General features: G+C 35.1%; 2 protein-coding genes across 2 annotated transcripts in view; one reads left to right on the top strand and one right to left on the bottom strand.

The window, feature by feature from the left end:
• Nucleotides 1-18,532, bottom strand: part of LOC123310526 — an 86,516-nt gene that overhangs the window by 24,173 nt on the left and 43,811 nt on the right. The gene's annotated exons all lie outside the window — the stretch shown is intronic.
• Nucleotides 1-18,532, top strand: part of LOC123310527 (dynein axonemal heavy chain 1-like) — an 88,633-nt gene that overhangs the window by 42,110 nt on the left and 27,991 nt on the right. The window contains exons 28-32 of the mRNA XM_044894027.1: nt 11,050-11,204; nt 11,735-12,053; nt 13,978-14,191; nt 17,249-17,411; nt 18,377-18,495. Coding sequence (XP_044749962.1) covers nt 11,050-11,204; nt 11,735-12,053; nt 13,978-14,191; nt 17,249-17,411; nt 18,377-18,495 — 970 coding nt within the window. The remainder of the gene's footprint in view (nt 1-11,049; nt 11,205-11,734; nt 12,054-13,977; nt 14,192-17,248; nt 17,412-18,376; nt 18,496-18,532) is intronic.

The following is an 18,532-nucleotide window of genomic DNA, read 5'->3' as shown; positions in this document are numbered from 1 at the left end:
AATTCGCTCCTTAGCTTTATAATTAAATTAAATTAATTATTGGTGGTAATGATCCAGCGCAGTGAACGTCACAATTTCTATTCATTCTTCGGAATGCACATATCCAGAAACTCAATATTGTGGAAACTTCTACGAGACTTGAACTGAAATGCAGTTGAATGATGAATATTCTGTGTATTCATTAGAATAGTTCAGTTTGCAATGGAATCCTGATAATAATCATTCAGCCAAGGCTGATCTTGTTCCAGATTTCATTTCAGTCAACAGTACACCCTCTTTGAACAACTTATTATACTATGGAAGGGATTCAGCTGTTCCTCTACTTCCTATTGACTCATTTGTGTACCTTTGTGAGCATCAATTATTTGAATTAAATTTAGAGTTCAACTCCTGTATATCCTGCCCCGTTTCTTAATATCATTCGCTTATAATAGAATAATTCAGAGCAATGCTTGAATTAAGAATAAGAGATAGATTATCGAGAAAATTTATCTCAAGCTGATGATTTTCATTGCGGATTTAATTCTACATTAATGAGTATCCGTGGAGATGAATGGCGCTTGATGAGGGACAACATAAGAGGAAAATGAACACTTCTGAAGAGTAAGCACAAATTATTCTTTAAACCTATTAATCGGGAGTGACACCCTTCGCCTTCATCTGCTAAAAATGATTCACATTGTTCTCGAACGATTATGGGAAAAATAAAAAATGAGGAATAAGTAATCGTTCATTACGACGGTAATATTCATGCACAAAACATTGGAGCACAGCCGAATTAATTAATGAGAATTTGAGGATTATTAGATCGTAATCTAGATATTTCCATCTCCAGATCTCCATCAATGGGGATTTTATCACTCTTTGGATGTTTGGATCTTAACAATCATAATGCACTCTTACAATTTTCACTTCACAAACGGCTACAACTCAGGGAGCTCCAAAATGGGATGTGAGGAAAAGTAATCATCTCAGCATGACGACCATTTGGAACTTCCTTTGAAAGATTGTCCCGCTCCATATTCGTAGATAGATTGAAGTCTTGAGCTCTTAATAGAATAAATCTCATTTCTTTCCGAATTCATATCCAATTCTCCTCTATATTCCCAACAATAACCCCCGGTTTCAGAAAGGCTGAACATCCTATTCTCTCATCAAACCATGGATCCATATACATATATCCATTTAATGATCCTCAATCGCGGAATTCTTCAATATAATCATCATAGGAACATTTAGTTTCGGAAATCGAGCGGCTGTCAAATCGTTGATCGGACAATCAATGTTTTTTGTGAAACCCGTAGTTAGATTTCCAGATCGAAGTCGCGTATAGACCTTTCTGCCAAACTGTTCGTTTTTTATGAAGGCGATAAGAATATTCGGCGAGCTTAATGGAAATGCTGCAGTATTTTCAACAAAGATCTTATTACGGACCCTTCTTCTCAATCACGAAAATCTTTTAGGAATAAGGTTCTTGCCCTAAGCTTATTTTACGTTGCTAACAACTCTGCCAATGTGATCTGGACTTTCTTCCTCCTCCCCTTTCGAACATCTGAATTTATTGTTCTCCTTGCTGTCCCATTTCAGAACCCTGATGAAGACAGTGAAGTGAAGTCGAAACTAGTTGTCATTTTATCCAAAAAGCTGATTTTATGAATACTTGAATCATTGATCTAGAAATCTGTGAATCTGCACGATCGTGTATCAACAATACTCAATACACATTTCTTCAATGAAAATCATTTTTCATTCTACTTAATATAGAAACTGTAAGCTCAAAACTGGAGATGCCTGAAAATATTGAGACAAATAGGTAAAGGGTCATCATACAAAATATAGCCATGTGTCGATATTAATTAGGTTCCATTTTCCGAATACGAATTCATCAATTACTATCAAAAAGATGACACAGAAGTAGGACCCATTAGCCATCCTCGCTACAACTTTCGGTTTCGCCAAGTACCTCAAATTAGTTGACGAACGTATTTTCTCTCCTACCGTCCGCAGCTTTTCTATTGGAAGGCATATAACTCCGTTAAAATATAATTTCCTACTTTGTATTGCTAGGGAGATTTCGGAGAATTCTCTTGAGGAAATGCAGACTTTTTTAACGAGTCGAATTGTTATCCACAGATTCTTGGAATAATCATTATCAATTGAACCTATTCATCGGAATACTCAGAAGAATTTTTATGTTTTCAGTAAACCGTTGCATATAAAGGTGATCACATTTTGGATACATTTCGACTTTCTTCAGGCCTTGAGGTGATTACAGCGGGTGAAAAGTATTCACACCTTTTAGGTGATTCAGTGAACCATCCAAACAAACAATTACAGCCTCAGATGCCGTTTGCTTAAATCGTTTGAAGATCTTTTCGCACCCTTTGCTCTTTAAATTACATTTCCATAATTTTTCGTTGATCTAGGTAGCGGGACATGCCTACCTACCCTAAGGCCGAATATTAATTATTTATCGAAATAACTTTTCTGGCGATACGGCTAATGTAGAGGAAAATTTTCAAAAGGTTTACTTAGGACCAATTTTACAGTTCAGACTAGAGCCGAGTTCAACGTTGAACCTTGTTCAGTCTGAGAAAATTGAATGAATTTATCAAAATTGAGCTGGGTTCGTCCTTGAACTCGACTCTAATCTGGACAAAACAAATGGGACTAAGCTCTCATTTTCATGGACTTGTTTCTGTGTTATTTTCGATCTTATTTTAACCTAAGATGCCTAATGATATTCGAAACACTCAATGTATTTCGATGCAGATATTCGAACAATACTGTAATTAATGCAGAAGCATTAATTAGTGGATTTTGGTTTTTACTTTTATACTTTTCATTACCTTACAGCCTTCTTTCCTAAAGTGGCTAGTTTGTCGTGGAGAAAACCTCATTCTAGGAAAAATATTATTATTTATTTATCACATTCTGTAACAAATGATTCCCATACAGGATATTCCGGAATTGAAGCGAAATATTTCAAAGGGTGATTCTTTAGCAAAAATTAAGGGAGTCACTCATATAACTTTTTGTTCAACACCCTTTTCCCTCCAAGTCTCAACCCTTAAAATTAGGCAAGAAAACTTACATCCACTTCGGAAATAAGAATAAAATCAGGACAATGTAACTATTTGTCATAAGACTTCAATTTGACAGCAGCTTACTTGATTTTTTCTATTTACTATGAATTTTTGGGAAAAGAAGCTGAGCAGTATTCCTTTTTTTTGTGATCAAACTAACAACTTCATGATAAAAAGTGAAGACATAAAAAAGTTGATGAAAGACAGATTGAGTCTGTCTTTTCAAATAAATTTTTTGAATGGGAAAATATAAGCGCATTAAACAGTTCTGATTTTTCAGCCCCTTGTGATTATTATTACATTTTAGTTAATGAAAACCCTCAAAAACTGCTATTTTCAGTTATATACCAAATTTAATTCTTCTGAATTTTTCCAATGTATATTGAATAAATTTTTTTACCCAATCTTAAAGGGCTGTAACTTGGAGGGAAAAGGGCGTTGAACAAAAAGTTATATGAAACACCACCTCAATTTCTTGTGAAGAATCACCAATTGAAATCTTCCGCATCAATTCAGAAATACTATAAAATTTATTTATTTTTATTCAAAAATCCAGTTTGGGTTTAAAGGTTCTTTCAGTTCTGCGGAAAAGAGAAGTTTTAAAATTCAAGCCGACTTTAACAGGCAGTTTCATGATCATTTTCCCCATAATCTTAGTGTTTTTTCAATTTCATTCTTAGTAGGACTCAAGGATGGTTCAAATTTAAATGGACTACATAATAAAATCAATCAGGATACTGGTGTTGTTGTTGGTTGTCATGGTTGAGTCACTGGGTGCCTTTTTGACTAGATTCATAATAAAATTTCCCTTCAATTTAAAAGCTTCCTCATGTTTCGTTTGTAGAAGGACTGAAGGAGGCTCCATAATTAAAGGGGCTTTAAATTGAAAATGAAACCTACTGTAAGAGAATATTATAATGTTTCATTTTTCTTCAAATAAGAGGTGCACTCAATTTTTCCTGAATATACAGGGTGTTTTCTGATTGAATGTCAATATTTATGGGGTTGATTTTTGGTCCCATTTTGAGAAGAAAACTATACATGAACATATGTCCTAAACGTCTTACCTTTTGAGATACAGGGTGGTAAAGTTTTTAAAAATGAATAATTTATTATCAATATCTACAACACCACTTCAAATACTTCGATGGAATTTGTCATAAATGTATACTATGAATCAAGAGGCATTTTTTAATGAATTCCTTTTTTTTTTATTTCTGCCAGTGGCGTTCGTACGTAATTTGACCTACCTTTTTTGGCAGACATTGATGGTACGCCATAGATTTTTAATAAAATAAAAATTATCTTCAAAATTTCTTCAAAAAATTATCTTCAAAATTTCTTTCATTTCTTACCAAGATTGATCACTTGACTTTTTTTAATCCGATTCACGGTTACCGCTTAAAAAAATTGAAATCGATTCTCTGCATAATCATAACAATATCCTTAATACATACATAATGACAATATCACCATGCAGAGATATACGTAAATTTTATTTTTTTAGGTGAAACCCGTGAGTCGATATAAAAAAATTCAAGAGATCAAATTTGCTCATGTCAGTGGCTTGCCACTGACTGTCTAAGTAATACCACCTTGTATCTCAAAAAGGAAGACGTTTAGGACATATGTTGATATAAAGTTTTCTTCTTAAGATGGGCCCAAAAATCAGCCCCATAAATATTTACATTCAATTAGGAAACACCCTGTATGTCACATTTTCGTGAAAAAAAATACATTTTACGATATACATATTTGGATAGTAGGTAGTTTTCTGTCTGAAAGTAAATAATATAAATATGAGCTGAAAAATTAACGGCATGCAGACAACCATCGAATTCTGGAAAAAGCACTTCCTGAGCAATACATTTTACGATATATTCCTTCTTGTTTCGCAATTCACTTCAATCACTATCTGTATCATTTTGAGATGCCGCATCTCTAGTTTTAGCAGGTATCATGGCAGAAAAACAATAATGCTTATTCAATGATACCCAATTTTTCCAAATATGCCTTATTCTTTTTATTCACTCTTTTTGCGAGAGTATGCCACTTTCCGAAAGGAATAATATTGGATTGATGTTGCCGATAGAAAGTGAAAATATATTTGAAGCTATCCTAGATACTGGAGTTAATTAGAACTCTAGAACTGGGTGGCGAACTGTAGACGATATATCGTCTATCTTGAGCTCGCAGTGCAACCGCAACTCCCTTCAAAATATACAAACTGTATGGTGAAAATCCCTGAATTACATGATTTCCAAGGATGATGGTTTTACCGCTACACACTAGCTTCTTCAAAGGGGTGGAGTAGGTACTTAGTAGGACCTCTGCCTCCTGAAGAAGCTAGTGTCAGTGGCGTAGCTTGCCTTAGAGGGGCCCTGTATCAAAATGTGTTGAGGAGCCCTAAGGAAGGGTGAAGTAAAAATAAAAGTAGCAAAAAATGTTCAATTGGTATCGAAATGAATATATGTACTTATAATTAAAAGTTCTAACTCATACGTGGTGCTGGGAGCGAAATAATACACAAACAAATAACATACAAACAATATAAAATAATATACAAACAAATAATAAAAAATACCAAAAATTTAAGATACGCTTTTCTAGCATTTATTTCAGCAAATCTATTTATCAAATCAGCCAAAGCTGATGACGATTTCAGTTTTTTGAGTTGTTCCCCCTCTATTGACAATAACGACAAGTCTGACAGCCGTTCCTGTCCCATAGAAGTCCTCAGATAATTTTTTATGAGTTTTAATTTTGAAAAACTCCTTTCAGCGATTGCAGTTGTAACCGGAAGGGTCTAAAATAAAAGGCATGCAGTAATATCGTTGTTTACAGACATTCGGGGGCCGGGGGCCCCTAAAGCCTGGGGGCCCCGTATCACTGATACCGCTGATACCGCGGTAGCTACGCCCCTGGCTAGTGTGAAACACAGCTCATTTTAGTGAAAATCATGTGATTTAGTTTCATTGTTTCGAGAAGATTAATGATAAAAAAAATTCAGTTTCAATTGGTCCGAAAGCAATATTCACCTACCGAGCTCATATAAACGAAAAACTGGCACCATCCTTCAGTGTTGTATATTTCTAAAATCCCGTTGAAACTACACTGAACAACAGTCACAACTATGAGGAAGCCAAGGTCCGCAATCGCCAATACGGCCAAATAATAACTCGAACTCCTCATCTTCAAATGCGACGACATGAAAACGGTGAAGGATAGGCAATTTCCAACGATACCAACGATTGAAATAGAGGGTAAGTAATAGGTGTGCAACAAATGGATAAAATATCCATAGGGATCACAAGCGTCGGCACCGTTCAAATAATCCTCGTCCGCGATATCGCTGAAGTTGTCACTTAAGTTCATCCTGACAGGATACTCCCGATAAGATAACACCAATTATCCTGACGCGGCGACAAAAGTACGGGCGGAAAATAATAACAACCCTTTTCTCTCGCCCGTTCGGGAGAATAGTCGGAGTTCTGGTTCTTCGGGAATGCCGCAGGTCCTTCGCATTCTTCAGGATACTGCTAGGGGTTTCGGATGTTGTGAACTGATTCCTCCACCGTTTGCCGGCCACGCGTGTGCGCGTTCAGGGAATCAACAGGCTGATTGGGAGTTGATCGGGAAGTGTAATAATCCCTGCGGAAATTGCACTTCTCGAACAAAAATTCAGGATTTATTGGAAAATTAGGATAAGGACCTTGGATCTTTACAGTTTATCTGCTCCGTGCGCTCGAGAATTTCGCATCTAAAAGTAATGTTTCTTATTTCAATGATGAAACACATGTGAAATTCGGACTTTTATGAGGCTACTTTATATGCTTATGTTAGTTCAGTTATGGTGAGATATAGTTATGCTAATGTAATTTTTGAATAAGGGATTCGAAGAAGGGTGTGTTTTGATATATTCATCATATGGGTTTACGATAATCAACGTTTCGGATAGCATTCGCCAATGATCTCCAGGGATTCGCTTGTTATTTACCGAAGATCGAAAAAGATTTCCTTAAAAAAACAAACTTAATTTCTTTAAGAATCAGGAATCCGCTTCCATTGATCCTCCACTTGAGAGATGCGAGGGTTTCTTCTTTTGAAAGGGTGAAGTTCTTGGGTGTTCATCTCCACAGCACTTTGAGATGGTCTGATTCTCAATATCAACCCACTTTCCTCCTGAAGACCACTCTTCATCCAACAGACCACTGCTCTGTATGTCAAATTCAGAAGCGTAATTTCCCGAAAGAAGTAGTTGTCGTTTTATATGAAGGAGTCTCATTATTAAATCCTCAAACCAATCTTTGGGAGGTTTTTGTGTTTGATAACGTAATGAAAATGGTTGTTCAATACTTTTTGACCCTTTTTCAATAATTCAGCTGATCAATTCAAGGAGCCTCATTGTTCTTCAGTCTTTCAATTACCTTCCATTTCTTTTCAACTGTATATACAGGGTGTTTTCAATCAGACGTGAACCTTGGAGGGGGTGTTAGTATCACTCATTTGCTCAGTCAGATATTTTTATTACTTTCTTAGATTAGAAAAAGAGAAAGAACAATTTTTTTACAACTTTCGTATTCATATATTTCTTTCTGACATCCCGTTACTAGAGTAACGAAATCTCAGCACTCTACCCCTACACTACCCCCTTTCTAGTGACCAAGTTGTCACGAAAATTAAAATAATAATCCTAAAACACATAAACTTTTTCAACAAAACGTCTTGGGAATTTCACCGATCGACCACTACGCGTAATAACAGTTTTAGTTGGCATTTGGTCACTTCTATCCATCTTGGTAGAATTTGAGGGTTGAGCACCGACGGCAGATTGTGGTGCATGAGCAAGGGCAGGCATCATTACCCTGTCGAACTGCGTACGAACCATCTTCAGAGTCTTCAGACTCCAACTTAAAAGCTGGTTTAAGCCGATCAATAGATATGTTGATGCTTTCCTTTGATGTACAAACAAACATACAAATACTTTTCACTACGTTCTAAATCTTTGAATGGCCCTTCATAACCAGGTTCTAAAGATTTTTTCACTCTATCAACTCTAACAAAAACATGTGAACAAGTGTATAAGTTTTTGTGTACAAAAATTCTTGGTGATGATTTATGCTCCACTACAAACGGTTTCAAGGTTCTCATGCATTTTTTTAAGGTTTTTAGAGAAAGTTTCTGGTTCTGTTTGGACCTTTTGATCTTGGAAAAATTGACCAGGAAGACGAATAGTCTTGCCCAGCACTCTACCCCTACAATTTTTCTTTTTTTGCTTCAATCCCTTTTCAAATCAGAATCTGCAGAAACGAAACTAGTGCTTGCATTCTAACGAAAACATTTTTAGGCAATAAAGAAGGAACAAGGCAAGTTTTTTCATACATAAATTTTGAAATTTGAAAGATGCAGGCAAATTGATATAAGAAATTGATTTTTCTTCTCTTCACATACCAGCTTTTGAATCATACTAATTCTTGTTCAACATCTCAATAAGGATATTTATGCTTTTTTCATAGGTATCATATTTTTTCCTGATGAAAATAATCCAAAAATATAATCAAACTTGTTCAACGTAGAAAAAATTTATGAAAAATGAAGTAAGGTGAGAAATTTTTTGAAAAACACAAGAACTCAAATATCTCGGAAACTGTTGATTTTTGGTAATCAATAAATAATATGGCTCAAACGACAGCAAATGAGTGATACTAACACCTCCAAGGTTCATGTCTAATTTGGAAACACCCTGTATATAGAAGGTTCGCCCACTCTCTTCAATCTTCAAGATCCTGATCTTAAGAGCTCCTGACTGTCTACGTTTCTTTCCATTGTTCCTCAAAATTTCGGAGCATCTCTTCAAAATTTCCTCCTCCGTAATGACTATATATCACCCTTCTTATTTCTGTACATATTCATTCTAGGTTTATTTTCCAGTTTTCCTCGGAGTTTTTCCTCATATCTTCTTGCTCTTCCGGGATTCTTCAATAGTTCGTCTGTATACTTCTTTCATAAAAATAAGAGATAAGGTGAGAACACCTCTTTGCTTCCTTGAGTTTGGTAGCTATCCCTCTTGCATAGTATACTGCGGTTCGGTAGTTCATTTGGGCACTTTAGTATTCAACATTTTATTATTTTATCCAATACTTCCAAACCAATTCATTGGCGCAATTATCCATTTCTAGATAGAAGTTTAGATAAATATGCTCTATAAATAGGCTCTATAACTAATCCACAATAGATGGAAGAAAGCGAAGAAAGTTATAATGAATAGGGTGTCCCATTTGAAATAACGTAGGGTGTAGTATTTTTTATATAAGCGGCAACGTCGCAAGATTGAAAATATATTAGTAGGATAGATCACAAATAATACCCAAATTTTCATAAGACTCCTATGATTCGTTCTTCGTAAGTCCGTAAGCATCTAATAGGCCACCTACCTTGAAACACCCTGTATTTTCCAATACGCCAATATTTGGTGGATTTACAGGAATGTAATAATGTGATTCAATATTGATTATTTAAAAAAATGGGGTCCAGACAGCGTAAAGTTTGTATACTGCCAAAACTTCATCCAATCGGTATCCAAATTGGTAAAAAGCATTATACGGGATTCACATATTTGAATTGGGCTGAAGCCATGTAATAAAAAGTATTCCAATATTGAATAGAAACGGTCGATACTGATGAAAATCCATACCTAATTGCATAAACCAAGACCGAATTACATAATTTTCAAAACAGAAAGTTTCATGAAGTTGCACGTGTTTCGCTAAATTGATTTTGCTCTATGTTATCTGAAAATGCTGCCGCATTATCGAAATATTTGCTTTGTTATTGGAGCCCTTTGTAGTGAGAATTTTTAACTAAGTAAAAGTAGAGTCCTTTCGAGAACTATTATAAAATTATTTCGATTGTCAATATTCTAGGGTTATCACTTGAGAGGAAGCAAAGAGTGATTCTAGTATAAAGAATCCAGCTTGAACACTTATAATTATTAATGAAAGACTTTTCTTCCTCGATTATCAGCACTGTGAATTCAACTCTCTGCGACAATTTTTGGTGTAAGTCTTCAATTTTTGCACAAAATTTATACAAAAACACAGTTCGAAATTTTAAAAAGTTTGATGAACGGCGAGAAAAAGTCCTAAATCTTAAAACTTTTAGGACTTTTTCGTGATGAACAATCAACATTGTTCAATCTTTCAGATCAATATTCATCAACTAGATGAATATTTTTTAATCTTTTTACATACGCAATTTCTCAACTACAAAAACAAAATTTGTAGTATATTTAAAATGGAGATAACACTTCGGAATTGTCGTTCCACTAATGCGCGCTAGTCATGAATCTGCGCAGGAATTCCCAGGGAGGCTGTAATATATATACACAAACTGTAGACCGGTTTCACGATTATTGTCCCTCATCAGGACAGTGAAGTCACTTATCACACTTATCAACCGGCATTAATGGAACGACAATGGGGTATTCTCCTCAATTTGGGTTATTACTGCATATGCAAGTTTGAACTGAATAATTATGAGTTTCATTCATGATTTTTTCTATCTCATCAAGATAATGTATTTGTTGTCCTTTATTATCAAGGCATATTTCAGTCGATGTTGCCAACTTGTGCAATTGAAATGAAACGCTTTAAATTTTAAATACCCATTTTATTCTTCATTTTTAAGTGCTTAAAATAATAATTTTTGGGAAACGAATGAACTGGTTATTTCGAAATGTGACGTTTCAAAGATATTTAATAAAAATTACATCATTTTCGTCAGAAGGAGTATTCCCTATTCAATATTTTCGTTGGGCCCGTAGCACTTGCCGGCAGAGTACTGTGTGCTCCGTGGTACAGGTCTTTAAATTCGTAGCCTATCATTAGGAGAATTTGACGAAAATCTGAATTCCCTGTCTCATTACTACATACCGAGTGATGGATTCTGTTATCCTTTATTTCAGTGTTATCAGATCCTGAAGAAAGCCATGACTGCGCTCAAAGGAGAACCGCAACCCAGCGGTTATCCCTTTGAAGCCGTTAAAACTTATGTCATGAACCCGAAATCGATAACCATGGGTCAGCTGTACGGTGAATTCGACTTGCAGACGCACGAATGGTGAGAAGAAAGTCAATCAATATCCATAATTGAAATTATTACGGTATAATAAGGAGAAAACCGTTATTTCTTAAAAAAGGTGAACAGCTTAAACCAGAAAAAAATCTTCATTTAGGATAAGAGCACAGTGTTGTGTCTTTCTGAAAGAAACAAAATAAGCGGTTTTGTCCAATATTTTGAATCTATTTTTCCCTTGCTCTTACGGTCAGAGAGCTGCCATTAAATTCCATCGAATTTTATTTTACCAACCTTGTTCATTCCAAATGAGGATTAATCTGATTCAGCTGAATGATTCTTCGCTGTTGACCGTCAATGTTGCCAGTCAAATCATTTATGTCGAATTTGGCCTTGTAATGTAGAATATTCGCTCATCTGTTAGAAACAAAATTGAAAAATGTCATGATTAATATGATCTGTGTATGCTATGCTGTTCAACTGCTTTTAGATTCTTTTAATTCTTTATGTTTTCTTATACTACATTTATCAATTTTCTGTCCGAATCCAACTACATATTTCAATTTCTTTATTAGGACAGATGGTATACTCCCATCTCTTGTGAGAGTTGGAATTATAGCGGAAAATAAGGATAAGAGGTGGTATATCTTCGATGGACCAGTAGATGCTGTATGGATCGAGAATATGAACACCGTTTTGGACGATAACAAAAAGCTTTGTCTGAGCAGTGGCGAAATAATCAAACTTCGGGATACTATGACGATGATGTTCGAAGTTGCTGATTTGGCTGTTGCCTCTCCAGCGACAGTCTCCCGTTGCGGTATGGTTTACTTGGAGCCCAGCGTATTGGGATTAGAGCCCTTCATTAACTGTTGGCTGAATGTTCTGCCGGCGGTGAGTTCTGATCGAATTCTGATAATTGCCAAACGTAATTCCTCGAACTGAATTATTGAAATTACTTCGGTTCTCTTAAGATATACTAACTGACAAAGAAACTGCAACACACAGAAGGAGCTATTTAAATTTAAAATTTTTTTTTTTTTTGGTAAAACATAGATAGTATAGCAAGGAGTACATGATTAAAATTTTGAGAAAAGAAATGAAGGGTTTACAATTTTTTTTATTAAATTTGTTTATAATGTGTTTGTTCAGCACGGTTATCTATACACTCCCCAACACGTCTTGGCATTGATGCAAGAAGATGGTCTATATCTTCTTGAGGGATACTATCCCAAGCTACCTGTACTTCATGTCTCAGAGCCGCCAAAGTCCGTGGGGCTGGGGTAAATTTCCAAGCCTTCTACCCATGATGTCCCAAAAATGCTCTATGGGCGAAAGATCGGGGGATCTGAGCGGCCATGGCAAAAGATTCACATGGGTCGCTTCAAAAAAGTTTTAACTAACTCTGGCAACATGAGATCGAGCATTATCTTTCTGAAATATTGGATTCTCAAGCCGGTTAAGGTAAGGGAGAACATATGGCTCCACTATTTCTTGAAGGTAACGAATAAAGACTAAAGGTGACCTACTTCCATGTACAATAGCACCCCATACCATAACGCCTTCTGTCCGGTGTACATAACGCTCAACATCAAAATGAGATTCACGTCTCTCTCCTCAACGTCGTCTTACCCTTCTTCGGCCATAATGTGCACCCAAGGAGAATCGAGATTCATCAGAATAGACGACCTGAAGCCATTCCACATTCCAATGTTGTCGTTTTGCACCACTGTAATCGTTGCGGTCGATGCTCCACCGTAAATATGGTATGTATGGTAAGAGGTAACACAAGATGGGATCGATAATGCTGCAGTCCAAAAGACTGCAGTTACTGGATGGCCTTGTTCTCCTAACCACTCATCAGTCAAAGATCGAGTTGTCGCAAATCATTCTCTAATGGCCATAAGTCTTAGACGCCGATCTTGAACTTCATTTGTGCCCCTTCGACATCCGGTGCCTTCTCTTCTTCGATTTTGGGCATTATCAAACCACGCTTGACAACATCTCGTAACAGTAGTTGGATTTCTGTTCGTACGGTTAGCGATTTCTCGAAATGACAACCCTGCCTCCTGTAGACCAATAATTCGACCTCTTTCAAATTCACTCAGCTGGAGATAAATACCGCGTACACGTACTCTAGGCATTTTAACAATTACTAAACATCGACATTGGATCTCCTAGAACAGCTGGTTTGTTATAAAATTTAAAAAATTTGCAAAAAACGACTACAATATTCAAGTAACAAAAAATTTTCATTTTAAAAAACCTTCACGGTTATTTTTCCAAATTTTAATCATTTCTTGTTTGTTATACTAAAAAAATTGAAATTTAAACAGCTCCTTCTGGGTGTTGCAGTTTCTTTGTCAGTTAGTATATTTCAATACAAATGAGCCCGCATTATACGAACTTATGAGGAGTCTGTGATGTGTAGATATTTTATAATTTTTTCTTTATTGTTACGAATTTGGCTTCGACAAAATTGTTATTGTTTTGGGAGACATCTCTGGATGTGTGCGATCATGAATTTTTATCTATTATATTATGAGAGGACATGCTTTTTTGTTTTAAATGGTTTGATATATTAAGGGAATATATTCATAGCAACTTGAACGTGAAAAGAACGTGGAAATGAATTTCATAATAACCCTTACTTACCCTGTATTCAAGAGGGATTGAAAAGGTGGTGACATCAAATTAATTATCCTAATATCTTATAATCATCATCCCCAGAAATGTATATAATTCTGGATCCCCTCCTGATTTCCCTTGTTCGAAAAATATTTGTGAAAGTATAAAAATGAAAACCATTATATTCCAGCTTGCGAAACCCTTTGCGGACCGACTGAAAAATTTGATCCAGATTTATGTTTTACCAGCAATAGAACTGGTTCGTTACAAGACTAGGGAAATTTTAACTTCCGTCGATTCAGCTCTGTTAATTCACTTCTTGAGACTCATGGATTTTCGTTTCCTGCCAATAAGTGGGAAAGATAACAGACCGCCTCCAAGTGAAGGATTCCGAGCCCTTCTAGGTGAGTTTTACATTCAGGTGTAATGGAAATGATTTGTCATTAAAAGGTGCCTAACAAGAATTTTGGTCATAGGTGTGATTGAATCCGGACTAGGTAGGGAGGAATCATATGTGCTGACAGAAAATTTCGGTTAATAAAATGATAGAATGACAACAGTATCGATTTCAACTAGATACTTTTCGGAATAGAATTTACTGGAATCTCATGAGGAATTCAATCTTCCAAATCGAACCCATATAATATTTTTATTCGGTGAACTTCCAGTTATATCCATGAATCTTTCCTCTTTAATCTTATCATTTTAATCAATAGATTTCAGCTTATCTTAATGCTTTGTGTCTATAGAACTACCCATCTTCTGTATCACCGAGTGTACAAATTCTACCTAGCTGATCATTCCAGGTTACTTATCAAATAATAATATTCAGGGAGTTTCAAAGCTCTTGATTTCATCGAGGAATAAAAAAAAATGATTGAAAATTTCAATATATATATTCTTCTGAATGTCGGCATTCAATTCAGCAATACAACACGACGGTGAGTGTTTTAGTCACCTTCAACAGAAAATAAGTCGGAAATATTCTCTTGAAGTGTCGGGCTAATTCAGATTCCTTTGTTAATTCACAGCCTTCTGAAGGACTCTATAGACGGTTGTGGTTAATTGATACATTCCGAAAGAGGAACGAAAACAAAATTCATGTAGGATATCAAGTTCAACTTCTTTTCGTAACAAATGTAACCCAATTTCTTGAAGTTAGTTCCCCCTTCAATTTTCAATTTAATAATTCAATCATTTAGATGGTTTTGTCATAATACGTTAGACCACATTGTTTGATTAAATTCCTTTTCACAAAGATAGCATATAAATTCTCCGTAGCGTTATACAAACATTCCTTATAATTAATTATTAACAACAGGAAAGATGACAAGAGTTCGAATAAATAAGAAGTGTTTCCTAATTGGAGTGCCAAAATATGAAATGCCTATTTCTATATGTGAAATGAAATTACCTATTAACGAAGAATGACTTTCGTTCAAATGATTTTGATATAATTGGTATTTAATTTTCAGATAAAAATTTAAACAATAAAATAAATTAATGATGGAATCAATTGTGAATCACAAATAATGTTCAAATATGCTTTAAAACGCTTCTCGAGTAGTGAAAACGTAGACTTTTGCAGATTGTAGGAACAACTGTATTCAGACTATGATGTATGGATTCATAGTTTTGATGTTTATTATACATCTACCTTCTACAAATTGATTAAAACTATTGCTTTTTTTAGTTAGATGCTTTCTTCAATTCCATATTTTTTTTGTCAATACCTTTACCAAAAATACTGTAAAAGTGGATTCAACTATAACATTTACACGAATATGAAGTGGACTAGTTTCTATAACATAAAATCGATGTTATGTGGCAAATATTTTCAGGCCCGGATCTACGATTTTTTCTGACCGGGGCAAATATTCATGATGGCGCCCCCCCCCTCCCTTCTAAGGTTCGTAGGAAAAATCTAATTGCATATTCGTCATCACTTTCAACCCGAGTTATTTTTTTCACTAGTTCGAGGTCGTATAGATTACGAATATGCAATTAGATTTTTCCTAAGATGAGTACTTTGGGAAAAAATCACTCATATTTTTTCCCATTGTTCCATTAAAAGTTATTCTTTTCCCAAAATACTCCCAAAAATTGCATAAATAAAAAAAAATTAAAAAGTTTGTATTTACAAGAATGTCGTTTGCAACCCGCCATCGTCTATCGTTTTTACCCGCGCTTCATGAACGAAATTATTCCGATAAAAAATTAATTTTTTTAACTACATATATCGACCCGGATCATTTTACATATTAATTCAAGGTAGATCACGAATATGCAATTAGATTTTTGGAGGATCAGTATTTTGAGGAATAAATCACTTTAAGTGCAAAATTTCGGAAATATTGGTCAACTTTGAGGAGCTGTAGCAGCTAGAAAAAAGGCACTAGTCATATGCTGTTTTTTTGGTGATGAATTGGTTCTTTGCAAATATAAAAATCCACATTTCATTCATCTATCTCGAACGGTTCAAATTTTATGAATTTTTCCGCGAAGGTCCAAAATTTCCGATTTTCCATCGACCAAAACTTGAAAAGTAATTTTTTTTTAAAATATCTGTTTGCATATTCGTGTTTTACGCCCTCGAATTAGTGTACAGAATGAATTCGGTTTTGATCGGAGACCAAAAATATTCTTCAGAAAACCGCCCACTTTGTATATATTTCATTTTGTGAAAACATTAAAAAAAAACTCAATTTCGTGAAACTTTTGTATAAAACATTTTTTTGTACCTCTCTTAGCAACAAAGTTAAAGGGGGGCTCAAATTATGGTGAAAAACTCGGTACATCTATGGAAAATTTGAAAAAATTTCGATCTTACCGATTTCCACCATAATTGGTGTTTCACTAAAGCATAGATTGCGAATATGCAAACAGAATTATGCTGAAAGGATTAGTTTTTATGTTATGGTCTATAGAAAATCGGAAATTTTGGCCCTTAGTTCCAGATGAGAAGGTGATGAGTCGGCAATTCCCCAGGCAAAGAAATTACTGCTTGCGACGCAGTGTAAACATATCAGATCTTTCAACCTATTTCACCCAAGTGTGGCGGTCATTCGTAGATGACTGAATAATATGCAGTTAATTTATCCCTCATAGATTTTAAAGATTTTAGGCATAGTGATGGTTTATCATGTTTCCATTCTACAGTTACCATTTTAGCACTAGAAAATTAATTTTTTCCGAGAAAATCAAATGTAAAAAAATTTTAACCTCTGGTTGATTTTGGCGCCCCCTTAGGCTGGCGCCCGGGGCAAGCGCCCCGCTTGCCCCCCCCTAGATCCGGGCCTGAATATTTTCCTGATTTGAATATCGAGTCGTTTGATCGCGAGGAACAAAATAATCTTTTCGTCTTTTCTCCTCAGAACGTTTAAGATTAATCTTGTAATAAAATGAAAATTATGAATTTTCACAATTAAGAAAAACGATAAATTTTTTCACATTTATTGCAGGAAGTTTAATGGTACCCTTTGTTGTTTCTTCTATGATTTGGAGCATTGGAGCTACTTGCGATAGCAGTGGTCGCAATAAGATAGATAAATTTGTGAGAGATAAAATGCAAACCAACGATCACAATCCAAAATTTCCAAGTCCTGGAATAGTTTACGATTACAAGTGAGTAATTCACTAAATTCATTTTTATGAAATTGATATGATCTTCTGGATGATTGATTAGTTGAATAAATAACTAGTTGAATCAGGATGCAAAACCCAGCTTTATGCATAATCTATAATAGGAAGTATAATAATTCAAAATAATAAATTTTAGTTGTTGTTGTTGAATACTTTTACATAAATTATCCTTACTATTATAAAAGTAGTTGCCAATTCCCTCAACCCTGGAGGAGTGTTATTCACATCCATATCACTATACATTCTTGACTAAAATGAACACTAATATTCAAACAACGTTCTTAATTCACTCGTAAATTCTATCAGATTTCTTGAAGAGTTAATTAGACAAGAGCGAATTACAGCTATTGCAACAGGCACTAATGTTTTCATCAAATCCTCGGTTTTGGAAAATGATTAATCGCCACGGTCGTATTTGTTTCTTAGCGACAAACAGCGGACGAAAAGTGTTTAGGGACGAAAAGTATTTGATGCGGATGAAAAATACTTGTCATCAAAAATAGTCGACTTTTCGTTCGGTAATCATCACGTAAAATATCATTTTATGCTGAGGACGACGAAAAATGAAAATACAAAAGAATGTGACCTCTATCTTTGGCATTTATTCATGATGAAAAATTATAAAATGTTCTGGGTAATTTTTCATCATGAACAAATGTTTTGGCGAGATATGCTAGGTTGAAGAATCAATTACATAGAGCCTAGTGCCGATTCGATTCGAGTTTATGAATGGAGAGGATAAGCATATATATATTAAATAGTGTACACTAGTACAAAAATATTTTGAGCCTAAAGCTATAGGGTTAAGTTAGTAGGGTATATAAATAGGTTACTTCTTACATCAAGCCAATGCAATTTTATTTCCATCAGTTTCATCGATCTGAGTAGCAAATTCATCGATTCATTTCTTTTTCCTTTACCTTATCACATTCGAACTCATGTTATAGACTGAGAGATGGTGGTTTTGGGGAACCATCGGATTCCGGTGAGCCAGAGCAACCATATTGGGAGCATTGGATGGAAAAAGTTGAAGAATACAAAATAAACGTCGAAATGAAATACTCCGGTAATCACATAAAAGAATATAAGCCATCACAAAAGAC

The sequence above is a fragment of the Coccinella septempunctata genome, chromosome 3, assembly GCF_907165205.1.
Source record: "Coccinella septempunctata chromosome 3, icCocSept1.1, whole genome shotgun sequence".
In the NCBI taxonomy this organism is placed as follows: domain Eukaryota; kingdom Metazoa; phylum Arthropoda; class Insecta; order Coleoptera; family Coccinellidae; genus Coccinella; species Coccinella septempunctata.
This window is presented reverse-complemented; position numbering and strand designations above follow the sequence as displayed.